The sequence below is a fragment of the Nematolebias whitei genome, chromosome 21 (genome assembly GCF_014905685.2).
Source record: "Nematolebias whitei isolate Nwh7 chromosome 21, NemWhi1, whole genome shotgun sequence".
NCBI lineage: Eukaryota > Metazoa > Chordata > Actinopteri > Cyprinodontiformes > Rivulidae > Nematolebias > Nematolebias whitei.
This window is the reverse complement of record NC_056518.1, coordinates 32975636-32989775: the sequence shown is the minus strand read 5'-3', so window position 1 is coordinate 32989775 and position 14140 is coordinate 32975636. Positions and strand designations below refer to the sequence as shown.

General features: G+C 39.8%; 1 protein-coding gene across 1 annotated transcript in view; it reads right to left on the bottom strand.

Moving 5' to 3' along the window:
* Nucleotides 1-3653: 3653 nt before the first annotated feature.
* afg1la (AFG1 like ATPase a) overlaps nt 3654-14140 on the bottom strand; it is a 12010-nt gene continuing 1523 nt past the window's right edge. The window contains exons 3-13 of the mRNA XM_037695580.1: nt 12384-12435; nt 12204-12305; nt 9904-10034; nt 9724-9823; nt 8996-9054; nt 8848-8930; nt 8696-8766; nt 8512-8612; nt 6710-6850; nt 6527-6637; nt 3654-3885 (exon numbers count right to left, since the gene is read on the bottom strand). Coding sequence (XP_037551508.1) covers nt 3751-3885; nt 6527-6637; nt 6710-6850; nt 8512-8612; nt 8696-8766; nt 8848-8930; nt 8996-9054; nt 9724-9823; nt 9904-10034; nt 12204-12305; nt 12384-12435 — 1086 coding nt within the window. The 3' untranslated portion in view covers nt 3654-3750. The remainder of the gene's footprint in view (nt 3886-6526; nt 6638-6709; nt 6851-8511; nt 8613-8695; nt 8767-8847; nt 8931-8995; nt 9055-9723; nt 9824-9903; nt 10035-12203; nt 12306-12383; nt 12436-14140) is intronic.

The window sequence follows — 14140 nt, the reverse complement described above, 5'->3', positions numbered from 1 at the left end:
GACTCGGATCCAGGAGATAACTAAACCTTTCTCCCCTTGGCAGAGCGAAAAAGAGGAATTGGAAACAGTCTGTCCGTTCATGGTGCGAGCACGACAACTGGTGAGGTACCGACGTCCATTAGTGTGCGACTGCATTTAGGCACAAGGCTCCTGTCGAAGAAGGGTTTGATGGCCACTATGTATAAAATGTAAACCATCATCCATCTTTACCATTTGAGGAAACTATGGTTTCTAGATTTTAACTATCTTAAACATGTAGTTCCTGTTCCTTCACATGATTGTAGTGGCTGAAGAGTAACCTCTGCTGCAGAGTCCCCTTACAGTCTCCACTCTCCCTCAGGTTTCTTCTTCTACAGAGTCGACCTGCGTACTCCTTCCTCCACTCTTACAGGTCACTCTCTGTTCCTCCCTCTTTTGGAAATATGTGTCGACTACAGCCATTTCCATGCTCTTTATAAAATCCACCACCATCTGTCCTTCCTGTTTCTTTCCTTGACACCAAACCTCCCCATCACTTCCTCTTCTCTGTTTCCTTCACCAACATGTCCATTCAGGTCTGCTCCCATCACCACTCTCTCCTCTCTGGGAATACTCTCCATCACTTCATCCAGATCTTTACAAAATCTATCTTTCTCCTTCACATCACATCCAACCTGTGGAGCATAACTCGACAACATTTAGCATCAGACCTTCTACCTTCAGACACATCACCCCATCTGACACTCTTTTCACCTCTACTACATTCTTTGCCAACTCCTCCTTCAGGACCACCCCTACTCCATTTCTCTTTCTATCCACACCATGGTAAAACAGTTTGAACCCTGCTCCAGTGCTGCGAGTCTTGCTGCCCTTCCACTTGGTCTCTTGGACACACAAAACATCTACCTTCCTTCTCAGCATCATGCATCATTTAGAGTGTCCACTCTCAGTCCTACATTCTTGACTTTCCTCTTCTCCCTCGGTCTCCTGACACTTTCCAGCTTGGATTGTTGGCAGCTATCCGGTGGCATCACAAAGCCAACATTAGGAACCCAAACTCGTTTACAGCAAATCCAAGTTATTAACAGCAAACCAGGTTAAACGTCTTATATGTTGTTTTTTTTATTGTCTTACCGCTACAACTTAAAACCGAGGTCCAGTCAGAAGTGAGTTGGTCTTCTGGCTTAAAACAATAGACTGAACATTTACACTGCTCATCTCCAACCCAACTGTAAAACGTGTAAAAACCTGTATATTCATAGAAAACGTCTCCGATCTTTGAGTTCAGCTCATGAAAGACGGGAGCGAAGTGTTTTTTTGTTCGGTGTACACTTGTCTGTCCTGTGAGCTGAACACCTTGAAAAAAAGGCAACAAACCAACTTCCTGTTCGCTGCGTAAGCAAAATAAGTCACTATTGAAAACTGGGTTGCCAGTCATGTCAAAATCTAAGACTTTGTGGCCACATTAAGGCTGTGAATACTTACAATGTGAATTCTTAGTTTTCTATTTTTAATAAATTTGCAACAATTAAAAAAATATATTTCCACATTGTCATAATGAAGTATTGTGCGTAGAATATTGAGGAAAGAGATTAATACAGTTTGGAATAAAGCTGCAACAACAAAATGTGGAAACCGTGACGCGCTGTGAATACTTTGCAGATGAACGGTTATGTCACGGTTTAGACGAGACAACATTTTGTTTCTTCATTACTTGTAAGCCATAACCATAAAAATGGCAAGAAAGAAAAGCTTTCAATATTTTGTTCTATATGCACAGTCTGCACACGAGTTTCTTTCTGAAATGAGAGACAAATATTGAACTTTTTCACGATATTCTAATTTTTTGAGGTGGTGGCCATCTTGGATTTCAATGTGACGACCCAATTTTGAGAGGAAACTTTTTTACACATAAGATGCAACAAATGGAAATTGGTAACTCACTTTGCAAGTCGTCATGCACACGACACGCACAGATGGACTTAGAAATTGGAGGTCACATGGAAGGTGTTTCCAATTCCTCTTCTTCGCTCCAAGACGGGGGACAAAACAAGTTTTTTATTTTATTTTACCAAGAGCCGCATCCTGTTTGTTGTGGTCCTTGGTGAAATAAAAATAGAAAAACTTGGGATACTTCTGGTCCGTTTGTTTAAAATGAGGGAACAGGATGTAAAACTTGCACTGGAACCAGATGACAGGGAAGGTTGGTCCTGTTCCAGCGTTGACTTCTGGGTTCACATCAGAGGTCTATGGGTGCACCATCTCCCTTAGAGACAGGGTGAGAAGTTCAGTTATCAGGAGAAACTCAGAGTAGAACCACTGCTCCTCCATGTCGAGGAGCCAGTTCAGGCGTCTGGTAAGGATGCTCCCTGGGTGCCTCGGGCATGTGCGACTGGGAGGAGACCCCAGGGAAGACCCAGGACACGCTGGAGAGACTATGTCTCTCGGTTGGTCTGGGAACACCTTGGAGTCCTCCCAGAAGAGCTGGAAGAGGCTGTGGAGAGAGATGTCTGCTCCAGATGCTGCCCCTGAGACCTGACTTGAAAAAAGTGGACAACAGATGGGTGTGTGCCATTTAGAAAATCAGCAGCAACAAAAAATACATCCATTTTTCTTTACCGGGCCAGGAGGCGGCTGGTTCACGTCTCCTGCCATCACTGTGCGAGAGACGAGGAACAGCTTCACCAGGTAGCACGTCCAAAAACAAAAACATAAAATTAAACAAGAATAAACTTAAATAAATGGCCGTTACCTCAGACACGCTGAACCGCTCATCCCGACGTTCGACACACGAGCACAAAGTGTTCAGAGCGGTGGTTCTTAACTGGTACCAGCACCACGTGTGGTCAGGGTTCCTTCAGTGGTAATCAGAAGAGTTTAACATGAACTAGTCTCCAGTTTAATGATCTGAACAGTGAGGGAACGCTAAGACGCAGAGCCCAAAGTATGAGCGGGTCAGAGTTCAACCTCCGCTCCAAACAACATGATAAAAGAGTTAAAATGATAAAGCGACATGGAGAACATTGAGAGCCCGTGTGGAAGTGTAGAATGAACGATGGAGATCTTAAACCTCCGGTGTGACAGGCGGTGGTGCGTTTCTAACCCTGGCCGTGAGACGGTTTCAGGATTAAACCAAGGTCAACTCTTAACTTCTCTGGATTTTCTTCTGGTGTTTGTAACATTTAACATCCAAACAACGTCTGGGTCTGACTGAACCATCTGGTTGTACCACAAACACTTTGTACAGGAAATGTTTTCTCACTTTCACTTCCCACACGTTGCTCACTTTGTTTTTAATTATTTAGATGAGACTTCTTTAAACAATTATAAACAAGTGTTCAGAAGGATATATGAAAGTATGCGCTTCAAGTGCTAGAAAAGATGCTCAGAAATTTACAGCGGATGTGTGTTTACTTGTTTACTCCCTTTTCACCAGACAAATAAAGGCAGATGAATGCAGTCAGTTCATAAAATTAGATTATGAAGCTTTTTAAATCCTCACTGACGGTGTTTTTCTAAAACATGTTCAGTTTTTCCAGGAAAATTAAATATTAAACTTGAACCTAAGTAAGACATTGGATTGAAATCAATTTGACACTCCAAAGGTTCATTTAAAAATTATCTATAAAGTGCAATAAAATTATAAAAGCTAATTAAATATAAATACTGTTCGCCGCGTGCACTCATTATTAAACAGTCCCGTCGGCGATGTGCAGAGTTTGCAGCATCCGTTTGGCAGCTTGACTTTACGGAGTAGTGTCTTTGAAAGTGCTACACTTGTTTTAAGCTTCTGTCCCCGTCCAGCCAGTATTCTTCTGTCTGCATCTCTGTGAGGCGGGAAACTGTCCTCTGGAAGGCAAACTTCTCTTCCTCGCCGCTGAAGATGGACAGGCTGCTGGCCTCTTCCTGTCGAGGAGAAAACGCCGGCGTTCATCAGGTGGTTTTCTTCATCGTGTTGTGCAACAGCTCAGAAAAATACACAAGTCAAATGGTTCAAAATGTCCTGATGCTCCAGTAGAAACAACCAACAAGGTTCAGTCAGGTCCTCTGGACGGGTTCTTCTTGTTGAAACGTTTCGTGTTTTGTCCAAAGGACTTCTTCAGTCTGAGGAGCTGCAACAGACTCAGTCTTATAAACATCACCTTCTCATGGTGGATCAACCAGTTTGACTTTGACATCCAGAACCAGCTGTTCACGTGTTAAAGGAGGACCATCAGCTTAATAATAGACTGTGAATAGCAAGCAGCCATCAGAGCACTGACAGGGGGCTGAGTGATACTAGCAACAACAGCATTGTAGGAGGGGGACAGTTGGACACGGAGGCTCCGCCCCTTTAATGATGGACGTTTCTCTTCACAAAGATGGCCTCCTTCACTCCTCTCTCAAACGTTCCTCTCTATCCAGGATGTGAACATCTTCATCCCTGAAAGAGTGACCGCTGGGCCCAGCACAGAGGATCAACATGATCAGGCCAGGACTCTGGTCTACACTCATCTCCAGGCCAGAGGTCACTCGTTCAGGGATGAAGATGTTCACATCCTGGATATCCTTGATTGAGAGAGGAGAGAAGGAGGCCATCTTGGTGAAAAGAACCTGTCCATCATTAATCAGGGGCGGAGCCTCCGTGTTCAGCTGTCCCCCTCTTACAATGCTGTTATTGCTAGTATCACTCAGCCCCCTGTGAATAGCAAGCGGCCATCAGGGTGCTAACAATCAGTTGTTAGGATGCTGGTCCTCCTTTAACATGTGAACAGCTGGTTCTGGATGTCAACAACAAACTGGTTGATCCACCATGAGAAGGTGATATTTATAAGACTGAGTCTGTTGCAGCTCTTCAGACTGAAGAAGTCCTTTGGACAAAAGACGAAACGTTTCAACAAGAAGAACCCGTCCAGAGAACCTGACTTACCGGTAACCTTGTTAGACAAGTCATATTGGTTTTTAACATCACGTCTGCTGCAGTGACCATCTTTTTCCTGACTCAGCCATGTTGTTTTTGGTGCAAGATACTCAGTACAGTAGGTACAAGAGTTGTTTTTCTTTTTGCCTGTTCGAGGCAGCGCAGAGCGACGGACCCTGTGAGGCTCAAACAACTGGACTTACACTGAGATTAAATTACACACAAGTGCAGTTTGTTCACTACTTAGGTGACCTCTGAAGGCAGATGCTCTGAACTTTAGTGCCACGGTCTTGTAATCCTGAGGTTGCAGGTTTGAGCCCAGGTTGCAGGAAGGGCATCCGGCATATAATTGTCACATGTTTCATGAGAGTTCACTCGCTGTGGCAACTCAAAGAAGGAAGCAGCCAAAAGGAAGTTTCTCAAAATAAAGGCCTGCACACCACACTTTTTATTAGAGCCCGATCAATATATCAGTAGGGCTGATATTTTAGACAGATATGGACGTTTGGGGACATATTGGTATCTATGATAATTGCCCCATTATGCACCGATATAAGCACTTCTAATTTTCACCTTTAAGATGTTGTAACCAGTCGTAATTGTACAATGTACCCAGCAGAGGGCGCACGAAGACAACTTTCAAGTCATGGCCGTTCACTCAAGTTTCACTTTCAGCGCAGACGAAGCAGCGAGCAATACTGTGTAGAGTATTTTGTTGATTAGAGCATGGCAAGTTTACTTTAACTGATCTGCAAAATAAATCACCAATAATAAATTATCTTCAATCCTCCAACCTGCTTGTCATTAGCTACGTGCCTCTCAAGTTAACAAGCTAATGTTTAGATAACCTAGCATAGACTATTGCCTTGTAAAACTTTATCCAGAACAATAAATGTAACGTAGAGGTAAAATATATATCGGTGTTAACAATGAACAGGAAGAACGTTTCTTTGTTTAATTTATATTTTTGTAACACACTTAACTTTATGGTGAATAGTAGAGGATAGAAAATGCGAACGCATGTTAGGAAGACTGTTTTTATGACCAGTGCTCCACTTGTAAACCTGCTGTAGGTCTGCGTACAGCGTGGATCTGATTAGCTTAGCTTCATGGTTGCTAACATAAACAAGCCCCGCCCCACAAACTGTTTTTTTAGATTCTTGAGGGTAAACAAAGCCCAGAAATTATATCGGTTATTGGCGATCGCCTTCCCCGCTCAATATTGGTATCGGAGATAACCAAAATTTCCGCATCGGTTGGACTCTACTTTTTATAAATACTTCTAAAAAAATGTTGAATATCATTTTCCTTTCACTTCACAATCACTTTGTGTTGTTGCGTCACATAAAATCTCGGTAAAATCCTTTTTGAAGTTTGTGGATTTAATGTGACAAAATGTGCAAGAGGTCAAGAGTTATGAAAACTTTTTAAAGCAGAAGAGAAAACTGAGCCTGGCTGAAAAAACGTCTAAAATTTCCTGTAAGAAACTCGTGCACAGGTTCCAATGATGTACCAGGCTGAGTCAGCTGACCTATTTTCAGACGAGTGTTGGCTCCTCTGAGCGACAGCTGCTTTAATTATGGAGGTTTATCCCTGACGGCTCAGACTCCTTGTGCAGAAACGTAAAAACAGAGCTGCAACTCTCACCCGTTTCAGCCCCAGGTCATCCATCAGAATGTGGCTCTCATCGTGACTGTGATCCACGTCGTGTACAAAAATATCCTCCAACGGGTGATCTGCAAGAATCACCACACGCACCTGGACCGGGACAAGACTGCTTGTTTCTCTGTTGTACAGAAGGTTAAGAAGAGTGAAACGGCTGCAGCGCACCTTGTGCTCGTAGAGGGCGTCCACGAGCGTGATGAGCCGCCTGGCTTGGGATTTCTTGTTCAGCGTCAGCAGAGGAATGTGTCGGATGAAGACCGTGTCAAACAGACGGGAAATTTCCAGGTAATCGCTGGCGCCTAAAGGCTGAAAGGGTCAAAAGGAATAAGTTTTTATATCAAAGCAGCTAAGACTCATGCTCAACATATAACGAGTGCTAACAACTGTTGCAAGATCTCGATACAGAACGAGATCCAGAATAATGTTTAAAAAAAATACATCGCATTATATATTACATTATTATTGTTTAGTTTATATCTTACATCTTTGTATGCAGTTTCTTCTTTTTTATACTTTATATTATTGCTATATTTGGGTGTAACGGGGAACTTGAGTACACAACTTTGTTCCACCTCATGTACCACATGTGATGAAATGACAATAAAGAACCTTGAAAACTGGATGACTCCGCCCCTTCAAAGGTTAAAAATGAAAGGTTGCAGGTGATCTGAATTCCTTCAAGGATTGCTGAGGCTTTTACTACTTTTCATTCAACCGTTATTGACACAGCTTAGTCTCATTGAGCCTCGAGTTATTAACACAAAGAGAAGCAGAACACTAGCTGGAAGTGAAAAATGGCTAAAAGCTTAACTAAAAGCTAAAAGTAGAAAAGGCTGGCTAAAACCTAAACAGAGCAAAAGGCTAAGTAAAAGATGCAAAAATCTAGTTTAAAAGAGCAAAAAGGCTGTTTTAAAGTATCGAAAGAAACTACAAGTAGCAAAAGGTGAGCTAAAAATGGTAAAAGATTAGCTAAAAGCCACGAGTAACAAAAAACTAGCTCAAAATTTAAAAAAAGCAAAAAAGTGTTTAATGTATGCAAAGTTTTGCAAAAAAACTAATATCTCAAATTAAAACATTTGTAGCAAAAGCGTAGCTAAAAGCTAAAAGTAAAGACTAGTTCAAAGCTAACAGTGACAAAAAGCTAGCTAAATCTATCAGAAGGTTAACAAAAAGCTAAAAGCAACATGAGGCTAGCTAAAAGTTGGTTATGTCTAGCTAAAATGGCAAAGGGCTAGCTAGAAGTATCAAAAGGGTCAGTAAGGAAAAGTAGGAAAGGAGTAGCTCAAAGCTAAAAGTATCAAAAAGAAGCTAAGAGCAGAATAAGACTAGCCAAAAAGCTAAAAGTAGAAAAGACTGGTTCAAACCCTCAAAATAACAAAAGGCTAAAAAACAAAAAAAGAAGCAAAACCTGTTTGAAAATATCAAACGTATGCTATAAGTAGGAAAAACTTAGCTAGAAGTCAAGAGTAATCAAAACTAGCTCAAAATTAAAATGAGCAATGAGTCTAATTAGCAAAAGCTAAAATTTGCAAAAGGCTGGCTGAAAGCAGCAAAAAGTAGCTAAAAAGTAGCTAACGTGTTGCTCAAAGCTGAGAGACAAAAAGTTATTTAAAAGTATCAAAAGCAGACAAGAAACTAAAATCAGCAGAAGGTTGGAGAGGTCTGGCTAAAAGTTAAACACTAAACATTAGCTAAAAGCTAAAGGTAGCATAAGAAGACAAAAACAGAGCCAGTAGCTGAAGGAGAATTAAAAAATAACTGTTTTTAACAGAAGAGAGCTCCCAGTATTTCTATGGGGAAAATATTTGTGAAAATAAATATTTTGATAAAAATCCAATGAGCTAAAACCCTCTTCACTAACGGAGCAGAAAGTTTTGATATTTGAATGGTTCAAATATGAGTGCGTATGCAGAAGTATGGTAGTTAAACTCCAGAAGCTGAGTCAGCGTGCGCACGTTGGGACCTACTCGGTCACACAGCTCCTCAAACGTACAATCTGCGACGGTCCCACACGCTTTGCTCAGCCGGACTTTGCGGTTGTGAACATTTAAAACTCTTGGTCGCGTTACTGCAGACAAAGAAAGAAGAACTTAATCAAGTTCAATGATAGAAACGTCTAGAGATCAATAAAAATATTTAAACGTTCCTTACTGTCATTTTGTTTAAAAGCCAACTGGTCAAACATCGTATCTAGTGTTGCTTCTGCTTCAGGATCACTGGAGCTACAAAGACCACAGCAAATGTTCACAGCAGGAAATGTTTTACTAAAACAAGTGTTGGAGTTGCACCAAAACATCTCTTACAGGAAGTAGATTTTTCCAGCAGAGGGTCGATTTCTTTTCCGGTAGTCAATCCCCGAGTCGAGCCGAAGAGTTTGGCAATATTTCTGCCAAAGGACGAGCATTATTAGGTGCGTTTATTTAGTGGAGGAATAAATGTTTTCTCTTTTACCTGCAGCACTGCAATAAAAGGCACAAAGTTGACTCTCTGCAGTCCGTTTTTATACAAGTCTGACGGGAGATGAAACAGAAGATTTTTTTAATAAAACATCTACCTTCCTTCTCTGCATCATGCCAGCCTAACCCAGGACTTTGTGATGTAAATAAATAAAAACATGATAAATCATATCTAAATGTTTACAACCTTCACTGTGATGGATATTATGTCCAAATTAACTGGATAAAAAATTATGAAGGAAAAAAAATCTGGTTCTATAAGTCAACACACTGAACGTGATATTTTGTTGAAACATCCGATTTAATTTCAGCCTTGGCTCGTTGGTTGTACAACTACAACCGATTCAAGTCAATCCCAATAAAGATGGCCGCCACTGCTACCAAAATGGCAATACCTTTGGTATCGATATCGCTTTTATTGTTGAAAAATATAAATGTGTGTCTCTTTCCATTTGATAAAATTATAACCCAAATTCTAAATTAAATCGAGAATTTGTGTAAAGTGTAAATAAAAAAAAAAAACGATTTGTATATTACATAAACCCCATATTTAATCCACAGTGAAAAATATTATACATCTAAAATGTTTAAACTAAAAATAACACCCAATAGTTGGGGTTGAGCTTAAACAGGGTTTTATATCATTTCTGATTTAACATCTGGAGCCTGAGCCGTTTGGTTTAGAGAAAAGTTTGAAAAATAATATTTTAAAAGCATAATCACCTTCAGGGGGACGATTTGAAGTCGCCACGACAACGACGCCGTTTAGAAAGAGATTCTCAAAAAGCTGTTTTAGAATCATGGCGTCGGCGATGTCAGTCACCTGAAAGAGCATTAATGAAATCAGCTGCAGTCGCTGCGGAGGAGAAGTTCTCAGTTTCTTCAGAAGGTGCTTTAAATGACCTGAAACTCGTCAAAGCACAGCAGAGAGGCCTCCTCGCTGATCTCCTCAGCAACCGGAGCAATTGGGTCGTACGATTTGGCCATTTTTCCCGCCTTCCTTTTGGGCAGGCTCTGTTTCAGCCGATGGATCCCTGAAGGTTCAAAGTAAAAAAGGTTTAGCCTCGTTTGCGTCGGTAAGTACAAATATTACAAGATGCTCTAGAGAATTTTGTTTTTAAACATAAGAGAATGAGATTTTACTTTTCTTGATCCTTTCAGAACTAAAATCTTTCTGTTCAAAATTACTTGGCTCAAACCGTAAATAGATGACCAGTGATTACGTTCTGATGGTTTTATTAAAATCCTTTCAGTGATTTACGACATATTTTAATACCAGAAACAAAAACACACAGACAGACTTGAGCAAAATAAACTTTCTTCACATTTGCTTTCAGCAGAGTCTGCACAGCTCTGGTCTGGTGAAATGAGAACATGGAGATGTGACTTTATCTAAAATCCACTTTCTGCTGATGCACGAGCGTCTGAAGCTTCAAGCATTCTGAACAAAACTAAATTATTCATGGATTCTCCTGCGTCTTGGGTCGGTTCACCCTCATCCGCCCCCAAAAGCAAACAAAACCCCTGCAAGTGGTACACTGATGTCCCCCGTCATGGTGGGACTCGAGTAGTGAATGTTTGTAGTTTTGGAGAGGAGTGTTTTTCTAGACTGGAATTGAACAGGGAATGTGAGTAAACCCTAATGGTTGTGGAGCAAGATATTCAAGTGGGTAGAAGTTACACTGCGGAGAAGAAGTGGGGTAATTATTATTTTTTTGGCTTGTCCAAGACAGCACAAAGTGACAAATCCAGTATTATACATTAAAAAAGTATATATACATACTGTAGAAAGCTGGGAAAGACACGGTGATCCACTTATGTGGAAGAATTTTATCTATGTTGGAGAGATAGCCTGCTATTTTATAAAAAGCTCTCCATAAAGCTAGAACTGTATATTATTCATCTTTAATAGAGGAAAATAAAAACAACCCCAGGTTTCTGTTCAGTACTATTGCTACACTAAAAGTCCATCTTTGTTGAACCATGTATCCCTACAACTATAAGCAGTGATGAAATCTTGAGGATACTTATAAATAAAATTATTTCAATTAGAGAGAAAATTCAAACCATCCTTCCTACTATCGCCTCTGGTTCTCTGTCAGATGAACTTTAGAAATGTCACTAGAACCTGATTTATGTTCGGACTGTTTTTGTCCTGTTGAGCTCTCTGACTTGTCAATAACATCATCCAAACCATCCACATGCCTGCTAGATCCCATCCCAACCAGACTGTTTAAAGAGGTATTTCCCCTAATTAAGATCCACATTTTGGATCTGCTTTATTTGTCTCTAATGAATGTTTACGCACAACAGAGCTTTAAGAATGCTGTAATTAAACCTTTATTTAAACATAACATTGATTCAGGAATCCTAGCCAATTATAGACCTATAATCTAAATTTCATCTAAAAAAAATCTAGAGAAAATAGTTGCAGGTCAGTTGCGTGAACATCTGAACACAAATAATCTGAAGAGTTTCAGGCAGGGTTTAGAGCTCATCATAGCACAGAAACAGCACTAGTAAAAGTCACTAACGATATTCTCATGGCCTCAGACAATGGACTTGTGTCTATACTGGTCCTGTTAGACCTCAGTGCTGCATTTGATACAGTTGATCACAATATTTTACTACAGAGACTTGAATATGATATTGGAATTACAGAAACGACTCTAAAATGGTTCAAATCATATTTATTTGATATATTAAGAGTTTGTAAATGTAAATAATGAATCTTCATCATACACCAAAATTGGTCATGGGGTTCCTCAGGGTTCAGTGTTTGGACAAATACTCTTTACTTTATATATGCTCCAATTAGGTAAAATTATTAAACAGCAGGAGATACATGTTCATTGTTATGCTGATGATACACAGTTATATTTGTCCATTAAACCCAATGAATCCAATCAGCTACACTCCAGGTGTCTCTTGTAAATGAGTCCCCGAGGCTCAATGGGACTAACCTGTATAAACAACGGTTGAAAAAAACAAGCTCTTCTTAAAAACATAAAAACCTGGATGACCCTTAATTTTCTACCTTTAAACATAGACAACACTGAGGTTGGGATTTTTGGACCCGAGCATCTAAGAATAAACTTTGCAGCCTTTCACTTCCTCTGGACGGCATTAATTTGGCCTCCAGTTCCAACATTAGTTCTTTAAAATACTGCTTTACAAAAATAAAGAATAAAATATCTACTCACTTTTATGCACATCCAACATAAAGCCATGGAAGTGAACCCTCTTTTTCTTTTCCATCTCCACATAAGAATAAAACATGTCCATCACCATAGTTTTGCCCGTGCCTGAGTGCAGGAACATCGTTATAGTTGTATGACAACATGAAACTCGTTACATTCAGACGTGTGACTTGTTTCTCTCACCGACATCACCGTAGATGTAGTATCCTCTGGGGGCCTTTGGTGAACTGAAAAACTAAAAAGATGAAAAAAAGATTTAATTTAACAAAAAGGGTCTTGGGAGTTTTATTTGGACAAATACTGTAACTCTAAAGTTTGATCATATTTGAAGACTTGTTATTTTAAATTTACACGGTTTGCCTGAAAAGTTCATTTATAGTAACAAGGACTAGAAAATCTTAAAAGAAATTCTGAAGGCTGTCGAAGCAGCATCCGCCAATAATTTCAAGAGTATTCCTTTAAAGCCAGCGGTTCATTATGGTTACTATGGAAACCACAGGCTTCCATCTATCACTCCCTGAGAGGGAAGTTAACAAGAGGCAGACAAACAGACCAACTGAAAGTTGTCTGGCAGTGAGACACACGGGGTTAAAGACGACAACAATACACACATTTTGATGTAAAACTGAGATTTGTACCAAAACAAGCAGTGCACCGATGTCCCCCGTCACTGAGGGGTTTGAAGAGTGAATGTTTGTAGTTTTGGAGATGAGTGTTTTTCTGCAATGGTAGCCATGTTTCCTACATTTCCAGGGATCTGACATGGAACATCGAAGTATTACCACAAAGGTTGTGTTTTGCTTAAAATGACAAATTCAACTAGAAAAATTAGATTTCCTGCAAAAATACCGTGTGAACGCTTATTGCTGAATGATTTTGCTGAAAACTGCTGAACAAGCTAAAGCTTAATTGAAAACAGATAGATGAAAGGTCAAAAGAAGAAGATGAAAGGAGCGCAAAAAGCTGAAAACAGAAAACTGAAGAAAATACAAAAAAAATAAAAATTTGCAGGAAAAAAAAAAGAGCACAAAGAAGCTGAAATTAGTAGAAAGAAGGTAAATAAGCACAAACAGCTTAATTGGCTGAAAAGTAGCTGACAAAGGTTGAAATGAATGGAAAGAGCCTACGGGGACATGTTTGCTGAAATAAGAAGATTGAAATTAAAATTGAAATTAGCTGAAAAGTAACAGAAAAAAAGCTAAAAAATAGAAGAAGGGCAGGAAAAGCTGAAGTTTATTGGAACAAATAATTTTGGATTATGTCTACAGTTAAAATATTAATTTAGCCAAACTAAGCTCAAATAAGATGTCACATGAATGTGTTTCCATAAAGCCTTAGAAATTAAACTGACCGAGGGCCAAATATTTATGAATATATTTTTTATTATCATAAAACAGGTTCGTGACTTTGAAATTTGCTGACAGAAAATAGTCCCTCTGAACAGAAACTAACACGACAAATCACCTTAGCTTAAATAGAAATGTTACAATCACCCAAATTCAACAATAAACAAGCTGATGTCCCCCTAATGAATGTTTGTAGGTTCAGCGATGAATGTTTGTAGGTTCAGCGATGAATGTTTGTAGGTTCAGCGATGAATGTTTGTAGGTTCAGCGATGGATGTTTGTAGGTTCAGCGATGAACGTTTGTAGGGTCAGCGATGAATGTTTGTAGGGTCAGCGATGAACGTTTGTAGGGTCAGCGATGAATGTTTGTAGGGTCAGCGATGAATGCTTGTAGGTTCAGCGATGAATGTTTGTAGGTTCAGCGATGAATGTTTCTGTAGGTTCAGCGATGAATGTTTCTGTAGGTTCAGCGATGAATGTTTGTAGGTTCAGCGATGAATGTTTGTAGGTTCAGCGATGAATGTTTGTAGGTTCAGTAATGAATGTTTGTAGGTTCAGCGATGAACGTTTCTGTAGGTTCAGCGATGAACGTTT